Consider the following 16,106-nt stretch of genomic DNA (forward strand, 5'->3'; position numbering starts at 1 on the left):
AAGGCCTCTAAGCCTGCTACTAAGTACATTATGGGATGTCTTCAACATTTCCAACAGGTGTGTGGGCTAAAGGTCAACAAGGAAAAATGTGAGATTCTGATTAGCAAAAAAGCCTCTCTACCAATCAAGCAATGGATGCATTCTTACACTGGTTTCTCTAGCCTGAGCCTCCCCTTCAAATATTTGGGGATTCATCTTACCAGAGGAAGAACAAAGCTGATCCAATTTAATGAGGTTATTGATAAGATAACCTCCACTCTTCAGGGGTGGTCTAACTCCTTTTTGTCCAATGGGGGTAGGATCACCCTACTAAAGAGCATTCTTACCTCTATCCCCTTGTATGTTCTCCAAGTGGCTACAATTAAAAGAAGTACATCTTTGCTGCTGGAAAGAACCTTCAACAGATTTAGTCCTATTCATCATGGAGCAAAGACCACACTAATAATTTTTGGAAAGATAATTGGTGTTCAAATGACTGTTTGGAACCTCTGCAGGATGAAAAGGAGGGGGATTTATTGGTTAAAGACAGTTAGGTAGGTAATGGTTGGTCTGAGGATCTCTTGAGGGGATTACTAAAGGAGTAATCTGCTAGCTACATCTCTACAATTCAATTTGACAGAGATAAGAAGGATAAACTCATCTTGCTGAATAGGACTAAAGCTAGCATCTCTAAAGACACTCAGAATTACCAGTATTGCTGGGATTCTTGCCAGTGGAACATCTCCACTTGCCAAAAACATCTCACCCCTTCTATGTTGTTCTTCTCTTGGAGAGTCATCAACAACCTTCTCCCAACTGATGATATTCTGAAACTCAAAGGCCTGAAAGGCCCTTCAAGATGCTATTTATGTAAGCTAGATCAGGACACAAGGTATCACTTATTCTTCAGGTGTAACTTTGCCAAGGAGGTTTGGAGTAAATTAACTTCCCAAATGAACATAAATCTGATTAACATTGGTTGGGACAACATTACTGACTGAGGTTTCTTGCCAGTGGAACATCTCCTCTTGCCAAAACATCTCACCCCTTCTATGTTGTTTTTCTCTTGGAGAGTCATCAACAACCTTCTCCCAACTGATGATATTCTGAAACTTAAAGGCCTGAAAGGCCCTTCAAGATGCTATTTATGTAAGCTAGATCAGGACACAAGGGATCACTTATTCTTCAGGTGTAACTTTGCCAAGGAGGTTTGGAGTAAATTAACTTCCCAAATGAACATAAATCTGATTAACATTGGTTGGGACAACATTACTGACTGCATTAAAGATTGGAAAGGGATAAACATCAAGCCAATCCCCTTCATTGTGGCTTGGTTTATCTGGATGCCTAGAAACATGGCCAAACATGAGGATGGGGAGTCCAGTGCTACTTGGGTGATGACTAACTGCTGAGCTTACCTAAACAAGCTAATACACTGGAGGAAGTTCCCCAGGATTCTGAAGACCAAAACTTACATGGGTGCCAACCATTTCAAAATTATCAAGGTGAAATGGGAGAGACCTCCTTATCCTTTCATTAAGATAAACACGGATGGAAGCTACACAAACAAGAGAGCAGGCATTGGGGGAATTTTCAGAGATCACGAATGGAAGACTTTGCTGTTTTACAAGGCCCCTTATATTGCTGATGATGCTTTAAAAACTGAAGCTGCTGCATTTTTTTGGGCTTTAAATTTTGCTAATAAGAACAATTGCCAGTGGATTGTTGCTGAAGTGGACTCCTACCTGCTGGTGGAGTTACTAAATTCCAAGATGTCTTCCTCTTGGCATATCAATCAATGGATTCATAGAATCAACAAGCTTAGCACTGAAAGTAAAATCCATTTCTCTTTTGTGTATAGGGAAGCTAATAGTCTTGCTAATTATCTAGCTATAGAAGGTGCTCATGCTGATCATCCTGAGGTGTCAACAACTCTCTCCCCCTCTCTACATCTACTAACTCAGGGGGACAAGCTACAAATTCCTTATCTCAGAGTGCAAAGATGATTGCTGGTTTTGTGAGTGTGGACATAAAATGTTATGCTATGTTGCTGAGATTGTGTCTCTTCTTGACATTGGGAATTCAGTTGTTTAGCTTTGATAGGGAGTTCTTTTGTAAATATATATATGTACTTATATATATATATATATATATATATATACAATGTCTTATTTTCTCCCTTCTATTTGTGTTGAGGATGTAAGTGGATGGGTCACCCTTATGAGTGAGTTATCTATGTTTTGCTTTTGTTTTAGATAGGGGACCCCTTCCAATTTTTACATTTGTTTTCTTTTGGATCAACATGCAAAGAGCCGAATAATGCTCCTTACCCAAATATATATATATATAATTATATTGTTCCAAATAGAAGCAATCCTATTCTTTACACACTTTCAATTGTATAAAGAACATTGACTAATGCATAGTTTGGTCCCTAATTCAGTGGTTAAGATGGGAGGATACTGACTCTGGCTTTAAAGCTCTCACTTCTCCCTCGCCTGAGGGTTAACAATCTTGCATTAGTTTCCAATCAACTTGACCAAATTGGGGATTTTAATCTATCACCTTAAAATCTCCAATTATGCGTCCAACAAAGTATATTTCCTTATTTTCTTGCACTCAACCCCACATATTACATTCTCACCCATGGAATTGTATGTGAATCTCACAATGTTGTAGAAATCATAGCCCTTTAGGATCATATGCTTATCAACACATTTTAACATTTCAATTGGTCAAATCAAAAAGTAAATGAAGATCGGAGTTTAAATATTCACAAGTTATTAACAATTAAAATTGTATAAAATAAAATTAATTCTTGAAAAACCCATAACTCAGAGTAGGGAGAAGGATAAAGAAGACTACTCAGAATTCATAAGAAGGAGACAACAAAATAATGATTTCATAGATAAAAATAAGTGTGCAAAATAAGGAAATAAAAGACACAATTTATCTCACACTCCTTCCCAAACAAATCCTTATAAGTTCTCTTTAAGCACTTTCCCTCTTAACAAGCACTCTCAATTCTCTCTTAGAAATGAGTGAAGATAAAATCTCTCACTTTATCTCTCCTCTTACAACCCTATAAGAAAATATCCAATTCCCTCACTCTCAATTCTCTCGAACGATCAGCTAACTGAAGAGTTACAGTTATAGGTGAAATGTTTCCTAAACCCAACCTTCTGAACATTGACAGAGGCATAATATTAATACTGGCTCCTAAATCACATAAAGCTTTTCTAAAAAAATCTTCCACCAAAAGTGCAAGAAATAGTAAAACAACCAGGATCTTTAAGCATTTTAGGAAGCTTTTTTTGAATTATAGTGCTACACCCTTCACTAAGTGCACCAGTTTCATTATCCACAAACTTCCTTTTCTTATTAAGTATATCTTTCATAAAATTGACATAGCTTGGCGTTTGTTCCAGGGCAAAAAAAAATGGAATGTTTATAGTTAATTTCCTCAATATTTCCAGAAAATCTGAAATTGGTTATCTTTTTTTTTAGCTTTGATCTTTGAGAAATGGAGGTGGTGGAATTCTACAGTAATTTATATTAGTTTTATAGGACATTATGATTCAAAATGAAAATCTTCATCTGATTTTTTATTTCCACTTCTTTTTGAACTTATGTTTCTAATTCTTTTCCACTTCTCAGTTTAATTGCCTTAGCTTGCTATTTTATTTATCTTTAGGATTTACTTCGACATTACTAAGCAACGTTTCTGGAGGTCTTTTGCTAAGTGCAGTAGCAATAAATCCCAACTAATTTTCTATATTTTTAATTGCAGCTCCTTGACTTTGTAATTAACTTTCCATTTACATTATTAATTCTTCCATTGATAATTTCTTCTCATTACTCTGCAAATTTTTATTAAAACCTATAGGGTAATATGGTTTATAGGTTGGATTTCCCTAATTGTTGGAGCTTCCCAATGAGTTCGCAACATTGTTCCTCCATTGTGGATTTACAGCATTGGAATTATTGTTACTCCAACTAAAATTTTGATGATTTTCCTAAGAAGGATTATAATAATTGGAATAAAGATTATTAGAACAATTATTTATTGCCTTTAAAGTCTCATAAGAAGTCGAGATTCTATCGTTTGTCCCAATGAGTTTTCCTCAAACACAGGTGGTGTCTGAGAATAATTCATTCCATATTGATCTATCTTCTTTGATATAGTAGCTTTTTGGGTAACCAATATAATTATTGCATCAAAATCATGAATACTAGCCACTCTTTTTGGATTTACCCTTTCAGAGGATCATTGAAAATTATCAGCAACCATCTTTTCAGTAATGAGTATGTTTTATCGAATGTTTTTTATATTAATGATCCAACAACAATAGCGTCAATTATTAATCTAAGAGATCAAACCAATCTTTTATAAAATAGTTTGAATTAATAACCAATCTGGAAACACATGATGTGGAAACTTCCAAAGGAGATCTTTAAACGTTTCCCAAGCTTCATAAATGGATTCCACTTCAAAATGAATAAAAGATGTAATAGCATTTCTATGCTTAGTAGTTTTTGATGGTGAGAAATATTTAGATAAAAGTTTTTGTGATAGGACTCCCTAAGTTCTGATAGATCCAGGTGCTAACAAATTTAACCACATGTTAGCTTTATCCCTTAGTGAAAAAGTAAAAAAGTTTTAGTCTGATGGTATCATTCGACACTCCATCATATTTAAATATACCACACAATTCTAGAAAAAACAAGGTTTAAGTTAGGATCTTCAGTTGGTGTTCCTCCAAATTGATTTTTTTGTACCATTTGGATAATAGCAGGTTTAAGCTCAAATGAATTGGGAGCTACAACGCGGTCTTGTATACTCAAATGAATTTCATCTGCTGTAGGATTAGCTCAATCTCTTAAATGTCTCTGATGATGTTCATTTTCATTTCCAAAACTATTTAAATTGCAAGCCCTTTTGCTAAAATTAATTATTTCTTTTTGTTGTTTTCAAATTTTTCTACTTATTCTTTCTAACTCCAAATCGTAAATTACTAAAATTTCAAATCTTATACAACGCATAAACAAATACAATAAGTAATTAAAATAAGTAAACACATTTAAAATATTCAAATTAAGCTACAATAAGTGTTTCAATTAAAATAAATTGTTTTTAATTGTAAAGTAATTTACCATTTTTTCCGTAGCAACGACGCCAAAAACTTGATGCGGTGTTTTGTTGAGTGTTGCTTTTGTAAATATTTTCAATATTAAAAAACATACGGAACAACACTAATAATAATTATGCAATTCAATCCCAATAAACATAACTTTAGTAAAAATAATTTTATCTTTTAAAATCTTTAAATTTCCAAACCTGTAATAATAATGCAAGTAAACGTATCGTTCAAGTAATAAAAGGCTCTAATGGAGTCCCCAGTATCAATCCCATAGGGAGTTATAAATTCTTATGGTTATCATGTAAAACACAAAATTTAAACTACAAAACTTAAGCACAAAATTCAAATCTAAGGTAATTGAGTGTATGTTAAATAAAATATAGTTAAAAGAACTAAGTTAACTAAACTATTTGCTAAACTTCAAAATAAAACATACAAACTAAACAAAGTTTCTGTGACGAAGAGTTCAAATTCAAGAAAGCATCATTCCCCTTTACAAAGAGTATATGAATTGTGAAGAAATTAAAATCATTTAAAACTAAAAAAAATAGAAAAAATATTTTAATGTGTCCTATGTGATCAAGAAAGAAATAGGAACACTTTTGGACTTTTTTATATTTTTATTTATTTTTAATTTTAAAATAGCTCAAAAATGAATTGTTTATTTTAAAATAAATTTTGTTTATCATAAGTGCCCCTCATCACAAGGAACTCAGAGAACCAATTTTCATAATTTTCCTAATTATAGTTTATTTATTATAATTATTTTAATGCAAAAATGTCATTTTATTTGAAAAATAGACTTTAGTGATCAAATCAACTCAAATGGTTTTCAAATTTTTTTTACAGTAAGTTAATATAATTCTTATTTATAGTGTGGAATCATTTTGGGTTAATTTTTTAATACAATTATATTTATTTAATTTTTTTATTAATTTTAAACACTTAATTAGGTATAAAATTATGCACAATCATTTAAATACATTTTATATTTTTCCTAGAGTTCACTGACCACAGGAAACCTACCAAAATAAATCTCATATTTTTTAATTGGTCTTTTAATTTATATAATTAATTTAATGAAAGATGGGCCAAGTGATTTGAAAATTAGGGTTTCGGAGCTTTGGGAAAATCATGAGACATCCTCACTATCATGGAGAATAAACTCTGAAAGATTCAAACCATTGTGATTAATATTTACTTAAATAAAATTAAAATAGTCCAGAGGGTTTTCATTATTTAATAATCAAAGACATATCCAAAAAATTTTAATTTTATTTTACATTATTTTCCTCTATTCACTGAGCAAGAGAGTATTTTTATTTTATTTTTATGATTTTCCTACATCAAGTTATGCATTTTTTTAATTTCTGAATTTATTTAAAAAAAATACAGTTAATTTCTTACTTATCCACATGATGTTGACTAGATTTCTGGCGGCTCTGAAAGACCACATGACACGCTCCCATTCGATGATGCCTTCCACATCAGCTGCCACGCAGATTGCACTTTATGAACCATCTCATCGTCTGGCTCCTCCTCCGTTGTTGGATCGATACACGCGTTAATGGATGACATCGATTCATCGTTTCCATCTGTCCTAAACAGAGAACTGTCCACACTAAAATGCTTCAATCTCGCTTGATACTCAACCAAATAACTCATGGTTTGTTCCAATCACTTCATCTAATGGAGATGAACACATCCATCAGGCTAAATACATTTAAAATTAACATTTTTTAAAAATTAATGAAACTGAGCAAGATTTTAGGGTTTGTGATCTATACCTTAACCTAAGAGGTGAGACCTCAATTAGGTTAGTTGTAGACATTCATTTTGACTCCATGAAGCACCTCCAAGCACTAATTTAACCTAAGGTTGAGCCTAGGAAAGAGTTCAATCAAGGGGTGATACAAACATGGTCTAGAACTAGGTTAGAGTGCTCAACAAAGGGGGCTTTTGAAGGGGAACTTCCTCGTTTGGTCTGAGTAAAATTTTTCATGGTTTAATTTAAGGTTTGGTGGAGCTTAATAAATTGAAAAATACCCCCTTTGTATTTTTAAACTCAAAATTGAGCTTAGGTAGTCGATTTCAGTGGGAGAAAATGGTTGGAATGAATTCATGACAGCTTGGAGAGGCTCTAGAAGCAAGTAGGCAGAGTTTCTCCAAAGATTTGACACACATAAAATCTGGTTGAAAATGGACTTCTTATAGCCTTGGCCATAGGAAGAACTTTAGGCTCTAATTAGCTGGTGCCAATAAGCTTATGTGGAGTGATAAGTGGCGCCAGCAACCAATCAAGGTTAGCCACATTGGATGGGTTAAAATTTTAGTTCAATGAAGGGGAGGTCTTCTCATATTTGAGCTCTCCAGTAACTAGAATGGCTAGTTTGAGGTGAGGTGGTGGTTGGTTGAGTCAGGGACAGACATGGAAGTCTTAATTATGATCAGCCTGGCTTGATGGGTGATTGTGTGGGGGAAGAGTTTAACCAAAATGGGGTAAATATCTCCTTAATCCAAGGGACCCTAGCTCCATGGCTTCAAAATTAAATCTTGGGTGATTTTATTAGCATCCTAGGGGGCAAATCAAAGAAGTAGAGGATTAAGGTTGGTTAATAAAAGAATTAGAATTGATTTGGGGTTTAGGTTCAAAATTAGGGTTTAAACCAAAAGTTTAAATTGGGCTTGGTTTGGGCTTGGCTCAAAATTATTTGAAGGTTTCAATGGGTCCTTGAGGATGTCATGAAAAGCTTAGGAAGCAAATTTGAGGAATTTGAGTTGATCACAAGGTTGCAATTTGATGAAATTTTGAAGTTAGGTCAATTTTTGGGAGACGGATTTGGCTTGGGTTTAGATTGGGCTAGGGTTTGGATCAAGGCCAATTGAAGGATCAATGTTTTGTGGGAAATTTTTATGAAGAGTTTAGAATTCCAACTTGGGAAAATTGCATAGGTTAGGGCACTCAATTAGGTGAAATTTGAAGACATGGTCAAATTGGGTGTTTAAACTGGGCTTGGAATTTAAGTTTAAAATTGGGCTCAATTGGCCTTGTATTTGGTTTCAATTGGGTTTAGATATGATTAAAATGAGTTTAGATTTTAAATTAGGGAAATTTGAGATCAATTTGGTGGAAATTTTGGGTGATTTTGGGTAATTAGACCTTAAAGGGAAAAATTGGGATTTTGGTAAAAATTGGTCAAATTGGTCAAATTAGACTTCATGAGTGGTCCATATTGGTTTTGAGAGTGTTTGGAATGATTTGGAAGGTTTTGGGAAAATTTGGGCCTCCAAGGGAATTTTGGTAATTCTTGTAATTTTGGGGGTAATTTGGAAATTTTGGGTTGGTTTTGGCAATTTGAGTCTCTTAACACAGTTTGAAAGGATTTTTAGACAAAATTAGGTAATTTGGGTAAATTTTGAAAATTTAGGGTTTCATGTGTAATTTGGTAATTTTGAGAAAGTTTGAGGGCAAAAGGCTAAATTGGGTATTTGGGTAGGATGAGATCAATTGAGGATGTTAATCATAAAATTACCCTTTTTTAAACCATGAGACCAAGGGAGTTCCCGCTATGGATCCTCCATATGTTGGTCTTAGCCAAACCCTAGCCTAGGGCTAAGGGTTTAGGGGACCATCCACATAAGTTTCCAAAAGTATTTTTGGCAATTTTGGGGATATTTTGGTAATTTTGGAATTTTTTGGTGGTTTTGGGTAATTTGGGTATTTGGGTGAATTTGAGGATTTTGACCAAATTTGAGGATTTTGACCAAATTTAGGGTTCCAAGGGTATTTAGGTAATTTGTGTGGATTTAGGGGCGAATGGTCAAGTTGGACATTTTGGTAGAATTGGGGTGCCAACCACCTTATATGAGCCATGGATTAATGAAATCCCCATTTGGGTCCTCTATGTACTGATCTTAGCTAAACCCTAGCCTAGAGTTTGTGGGTCTAGGGGACCATCTACATGAGTCCCAAAAGATGAAGGAGTCAAATTCAACAATTTTGAATTTTAGGATTGTGAGTGAGTGTAGGTGATAGTGAGTGACATTGAGTGAAAGTGGGTGCAAGTGAGTGAACCAGCTCTAGACCAACACACAAGTCAACCCTAAGGTCAAACATTCTTATGGGGACTCTCCATGAAATCCCATATACTGACCCCACCTACTAAGTGCTAGAGGTTAGGACCAGTAAATGAAACTTCATGTTAAGCAAGGAGGAGTGTAGAATTTTTACTGCTGAGGGTTCCTTTCTAGTTTTCTAAGAATAGTCAACAAGAAAGTATTGTGGCTAGACCTTAGGCAACTAAAGAAGGAAAACTAAACCTCAACCAAAAGTGAGGTTAACAGATTCTTACTTATATCATTAAAATTTCTTTATATCATTCTTTGTTCGTCATAATTTAGGACCATCGTCTGGTCATGTCGCTTCACATTGTTGACCTCACTTTTGGTTGAGGTCTAGCTAGTTTCTTCCTTAGTAGCCTAGGGTCTAACCATAAGACTTTCTTATTGACCATTCGATGAGGACTAGTAAAGGAACTCTCACCATTAGAAACTCTAAACTCTTCTTTGCTCAACTTGAAGTTCCACATGTTGGTTCAAACTTCTAGCACTTAGTAGGTGGAGCCAATATGGAGGATCTCAAGAAGAGTTCCCATAAGACTACTTGGCCTTAGGGTTAACCCTGGGAGGTGTGGTCTTGGTCAGTCTTTCACACACACACTTACCCATTACACTTTCACTCACAACCTTAAACCCAATCTTGCTTGACTTTGATCACATAACCTTTTGGTAAACTCACGTGGATGGTCCCCTAAACCATTAGCCCTGGGCTAGGGTTTAACTAAGACCACCACAAGGACGACCCAAATTAGGGAATTTTATTGGTCCATGGCTCAAGTAGGGTGGTTGTGTGGTTGACAACCCCAATCCTACTAAAATACCCAATTTAGCATTCTACGCCCAAAACCTACCAAAATTACCAAACTACCCTCGAAACCTCAAAACTGTCGAATTTACCCAAAATACCCAACTTTTTCAAAAATCATTTCAAACCATTTGAAACCACCTAAATTGCCCAAAACACCCTAAAATTTTTAAAATTACGAAAATACCACTATTAACCCAAATTGTCTTAAAACCTTCAAAATCATTTTACATATCCATAAAACAAATTTAGACCAGTCCATTGACTCAAATTTGACATATTTTGACAAAAAGCCCCAATTTGGCCTTGAAGACCCAATTACCCTAATTCACCCCCAATGTATACCAATTTGGTTCCAATTTTACCCAATTTCAATAATAAACTCAAATTCATCTTGCCTGAAGTTGATTGAAACCAAATCCAAGCCCAATTGAATCCAACTTCATGCCCAATTTCAATCTCAATCCCAAAATCCCTCATTTGACACTAAGACAAAACTTCACCAAATTGAACTCTCAAACTTATCCAATTGCCCCAATTTTGAGACCTAAACTCTTTACAACACTTCCCCACATCAAATTGAACCTTCAATTAGCCTTGGTCAAGCCTCATTTTCAAACAAATTCAACTTGGACTAAAACCCCCGATTTTTCTCCAAATTAGCAATGTCCCCAAATTCCATCAAATTGAATGCCATAACCCCAAAATTTTCACTCAATTGATATTCAAAACACTTGATGACAATCACCTGCATGAAATTGAACCATCAATTGGGTCGTAGATAAACTCTAACCCAACCTAAACCCAATCTAAACCCAACATCCCAAAAATTGACAAAATGTCCAAATACCACCAAATTGAACTTCCAAATCAATTTAAAACCACTACAAACCTTTTCTAAAATCTTCATGAAAATCATCTACACCATCTTGATTAATTAATTGAGCACAATGTCATGACTAGCCCAACTTACACCCAACTTTAAGCCAAAATGACCAAAATTTAACCCATACACTAAAGTTGACCAAACCAAACATAATTGATCAAACCAAAGCCACCAAAGCCATAATTTAGACTCTAGTCACCAAGAAAAAACTCACTTAGCCCACCCTATATGAGCCATGGACCAATGGCCCCTTTATTTAAGAGATCTCCTCCCATATTTTTCCTAAACCAAAATATCCCTGTCATCATGCCTTAACCATTAATGGTTAATCATCATTAACCTCCCTCTGGCTTCCCTGACTCTTCTAACCACCATCCCTAGCCCTGACGGTCAGGCTAGTTGCTAGAGGAGCCAAAACTGAGAGTCAGCTTCCCCAAATCCAAGCCTAATTTCACCCATCCAAGTAGTCCAACCCTAATTGGTCTTTCGCACTCTTCATCCCTCCACATAAGTTGTTAAATGCACCTGAATTGAAGCCCTGAGCTCCGCCCCTTCCAAGGATATTTAAACTCACTTTCTCCATAGCTAAAGGAGAAAATAGCCAAAAATCTAAACAAAAATCTGCTAAAATTCCATTAGACCTCCTCGCAACCTAGAGAAGCTCATCCCCACCAACCTCTAACCCTAATTCCCTTTGCCTGATTTCATTTTTTAACTCAAAATGAGGGCAATTCTGACCACATTTCCCCACACCTCCACATTTCACCAAACTCAAATTAATTGTACACACACCATCCCAATAGTGAGAGGAGTTAATCCCCCATAAAAGCCCCATTACATAGAGCCTCTAACCTAACTATAGAAAAACACCTGAAAACTGGTTTGATCAAAATCATACCTAGAGAATCACCACAGCCCAACAACACATCTAAAGGCTTGTCACACTCCTATGAAGCTTCTCCAACCATTTGATTGAGGTCACACCAGGTATTTTACTCTCCACTTAATTTGAGCTTAATTTGATTCTCCATGTGTATATTTCGTATTTCGTAGCATTGTAACTGTATGGATGTGTTTGTCTTGAGTAGATGAAGGTGTATGAACAAACTCCATGTAATTTGGTTGAGTATCAAGAGATATCTTAAGGTTTGAAGTTGAACTGCTTACGGGTTAGGTCATCTGGGGATGATGAATGGAAGTCGTTTGATCAAGCATATATCGTTTGAATGACTGAGATAGCGTTGGACAAATTAATTTATCACGAATCGTGAGCTCACGAGGCACTGAGGTGGCTGATAGCATCAAATGGCAGAGCAACGCATGGAAATTTCTGAGAGGACGAGGATTGCATGGCGCCTCATTTATAAACAGAAAATTATAAATTTAAATGATATAAATAAATACCAAAACTTCAAAAATTCATAACTTTGCATAGAAAAATGATAAAAATAAAATAAAAGTATGCACTTGCTAAGTGAATCATGGAGAATAGTGTGGAACAAGAATAAAACTTATTTGATAAGTGGCTGATTTTTTATTAATTAAACAGTCTTTATGTTATTTTAAATTATTTTGATTAGTATTATCCACCATGGCTTGAAACTTTGAGAGTTCATTCCTCATGACGATGTTCTCTGTCTTTTCTAAGGTCAGAGAGCATTTTTGTGCAGGTAACCATAATTTTCATGCTTAGATGGCTATTTTGACTTAAAATAAATATATAAATCTAAACATCACTTAGAAAATTTTGAGATGAATTTTAGTAGGTTCCCTATAATTACAGGAGCTTAGAAAAAATTTCACGATGATTTGTGTAATTTTGTATATTTATATAGTTAATTAAATTTTTATATCTTATATTAAATTATTTAAATTAAATATTATTCAAAAATTAACAAAATCAATTCCACATTATGCAAAAAAAACATGTTGATTCACTCTAAAAAATTGAAGTTTATTTGATTAAGTTTAAGCACTGAAGTTGATCTCCTAAGAAAAAATATATTTTTATACAAAAATAATTATATTAAATTAAATACACTTACGAAAATTATTTTCTCAATTCCTTGTGAGTTCCTTGTGATCAGGGGCACTTAGGGAAAAAAACTTATTTTTGAGAAAATACTACATTTTTAAGCTATATTTTGAATTAAAAATAATTAAAAATAACTAAAAATTTCAAAAAATATGAAAATGGTTCAAAGTGTTCCTAATCACTTCTTGATCACATAGGACTTATTAGAATATTATTCCTAATTTTTTAAAGTTAAATATTAATTTTTTAAAGTCTAAAAATGTATTTTCCATTAAAATTGTTATAATAATTAAAATATAATTTGAAAAATTATAGAATTTTTTCTATGTGTTTCTATAACCTAGGTGGACCTCTAATAATTTTTCCTTAAAGAAAAAATTTTGTTTTGATTAGTTAAGTAAATTAATATTGAAAAATCTTATTTTTGAATTAAAATAATTATATAAATTAAATAATAATCTAAAGGACCACATTTTCTCCTCGGACATTTTAATTAGCTCATGATTGAGTTTCCATGGAAACTTCAAAGTCACTTGAATTTCATTTGATAATTTATGAAGTGAGAGCCCTATGGGCAAAATGGTAATTTAAGATTTTTAGTACCTTAATTAAATTTTAGGATTAACCAAAGTGTAAATGGGTAATGTTGATCATAAGAAACTTTTTGGATGATTGAAACATAATGGGTTAAGAGGTAGAAATAAATTTGCCATCTTCTTTTTTATGATAAAGGTGAAATTGTGATTTTGATAATTGTCATGATTTGGAAGATAATTCAATAGGATGATCCTAAAATTAATGGGCTTAAGCTATGAAGATAGTAATTAACTCATTCAAAGCCAAAAAATTGGTGATTAGATACTAATCATGATATTAACGAGAACTGAAATCCCATTTCAATATCTAATTATCTTATATTTGCTTAGAAAATTGAAATTGAGGGGCCTAATAGTGAACTAGGTTTGATATGTAAGAATTGCTTAATTGTGATTAGAAAAGAAGAGCTTAATTAATTTTCAAACACTTTAGGCCTTGCTTTAACTCTAGGCATTAAAATTCTTAATGACTTGGGACTTATCCTTTGGGACACCCACTCATATAACTGTCAAATAAAAGGCTAAGCGACTATCTAGTTTCACTCATTTTTAACATAATTAAAAGGTCAAGGTTCCCTGAGTAATGGGGTAATTTTAACCTGACATTGGGTAAATTAAGAAAACAATATGATAAGTTCAAAATGAACTTGAAACGTTTCAAGTGATCTTTAAAGCATTTCCGCGTCATTCCCCGAACACTTTAGAATCTCTTAGATATTTTGAACCACAATTTGAACTTGCTATATTTTGTTCTAGGAAATCATCCACTAAGATCTTTCAGGACTCACTGAGTTATGGTTTGAGGGTTTGTTAGCCACACCTTGATCTACTCTTGTAATTTATTTGATTTCCTGCAAAATTATATATATGTTGCAAAAGCTAATCTTTCAGTTAAATGCAAAGAAGATGACAGTTACACTTTTATAGTGTTATTTAATTTCTGTCATTCTACTTTCTGTAATCTATGTTTATTATAAAATATTATAACTGCTTGGTTATGCACTTTAATTTACCTACAAAAAAATTAAAACCATTTTCAAAAATTAATCAACATTTTCACAAACTTAAAACAAATTGTTTCAAAGGTAATCATAAATCATTTGAATTTTCACTAAACTTAAAATGACATTTTGAATTTACGGAATCCCTCAAAGGAGGTAACCCACGGTTGCTAACGAGATCTCCCGAGTTTAAATGACCTAACAATCATTTAAGTTAAGTAAATCCAAAAGAAATAGTGATACCAGAATGAGGGAACTGTGTGATCATAACCGGTGTCGGTCTTATCAACTTTAACCCCCCTGATTGAACTTTAAAATTTTCATTTAAACCTCTTGAACCCTTAAAAATTAAGAACTGCTACTTCATCAAGGTGCTTGAAGCTAACTTTGTGGGCAGTAATCTACAACCGCATGAGGATCTACAATAAAAAATCTTTCCTTAGAATTAAACAACAAGCCATAGGATTTCGAGGTTGTCCGCCTAATGTGACATAAATCCTAAACTCATCTTTAGGCTTTGTATGGCTCTGCTATACAGTTTAAGTCATAACTCATTTTAGCATTAAAAGGTTTTCATTCGTCACAACCTAAATCCTCACATCTTTCAGGCTATTTTTGTGACCATCTTGCATAAATGTAAGCCCTAATTAATAAAATTGGCAGGATGCAACATTTAAATAATTTTTTTCTTAAAACTGAAACCAAACTATAGGATAGCTTCGGAAGTCATTCAGGTTCTCCTTGGGATTTGTGAGTTCTACTTCATTTGGATTCAATAAAAACGTTCTAAATTTGAGCCCTTCCCCTTTAAAACTGCTTTGGTCCGATCTTTTGAAAAGTTTGAGATACCATCAGAACTAAATTATTAACTACTAGCAAAATTTAAATGCGAAGTTTAAAATAGTAACTACTAAACTATGCTTATTAGATGAAGTTTTCTAATATGAAAAAGCATCCTTTCCACTACAATGAGTTTTTAGCGAAATGAGATGAAATAAATGGTTTAAATATGTATTGTGCTAAACAGGAGCAATTTTAAGCAATTTTAATTCTCTAGCAATTTTAATTCTCTACCCTGATTTAGTGTTATAGAAAATCATTGGTTAATCTTAGGTTTAGTTCCTAAATCTGTGGCTGGCTAGGAGGATATTGTCTCCCACTTCCCTTCCCTTGAAGGCTAACCCTCACTTTAGTTCTTAGACACTAAGACCGAATTGGGGATTATAGTCTGTCACCCTAAGAATCTCCAATTCTACACCCAATAATAAATATTTCCCTATTTATTTGCACTTAATTCCATGAACGAAATACTCCTCCATGGAATTAAAAGTGATTCTCACTCTGTTGTAGAACTCATACTCCATTTCCTGGATCATATGTTTCACAACATATTTTAATAATTCAATTGGCCAGATCAAAAAGTAAATTAAGAACGTAGTTGAAAAATCATCATAATTTATTTTATATTTTAACATTGACACATCCAAATTATCTCTTTATTTCACCAAATTTCAAAGTATGAAAAAAGATAAAGGGAACTACTC

General features: G+C 33.6%; 1 protein-coding gene across 1 annotated transcript; it reads left to right on the forward strand.

Annotated features, from left to right (window-relative positions):
• Positions 1-1,454: 1,454 nt before the first annotated feature.
• On the forward strand, positions 1,455-1,901 carry LOC110038326 (the record flags this gene model as incomplete). Its single annotated transcript, XM_020743129.1, has 1 exon — positions 1,455-1,901. A coding segment is annotated over exon 1 (447 nt), but the record flags the coding sequence as incomplete, so codon positions are not given.
• Between the last annotated feature and the right edge of the window lie 14,205 nt (positions 1,902-16,106).

The sequence above is a fragment of the Phalaenopsis equestris genome, unplaced genomic scaffold (assembly GCF_001263595.1).
Source record: "Phalaenopsis equestris unplaced genomic scaffold, ASM126359v1 Scaffold232500, whole genome shotgun sequence".
Lineage (NCBI taxonomy): Eukaryota > Viridiplantae > Streptophyta > Magnoliopsida > Asparagales > Orchidaceae > Phalaenopsis > Phalaenopsis equestris.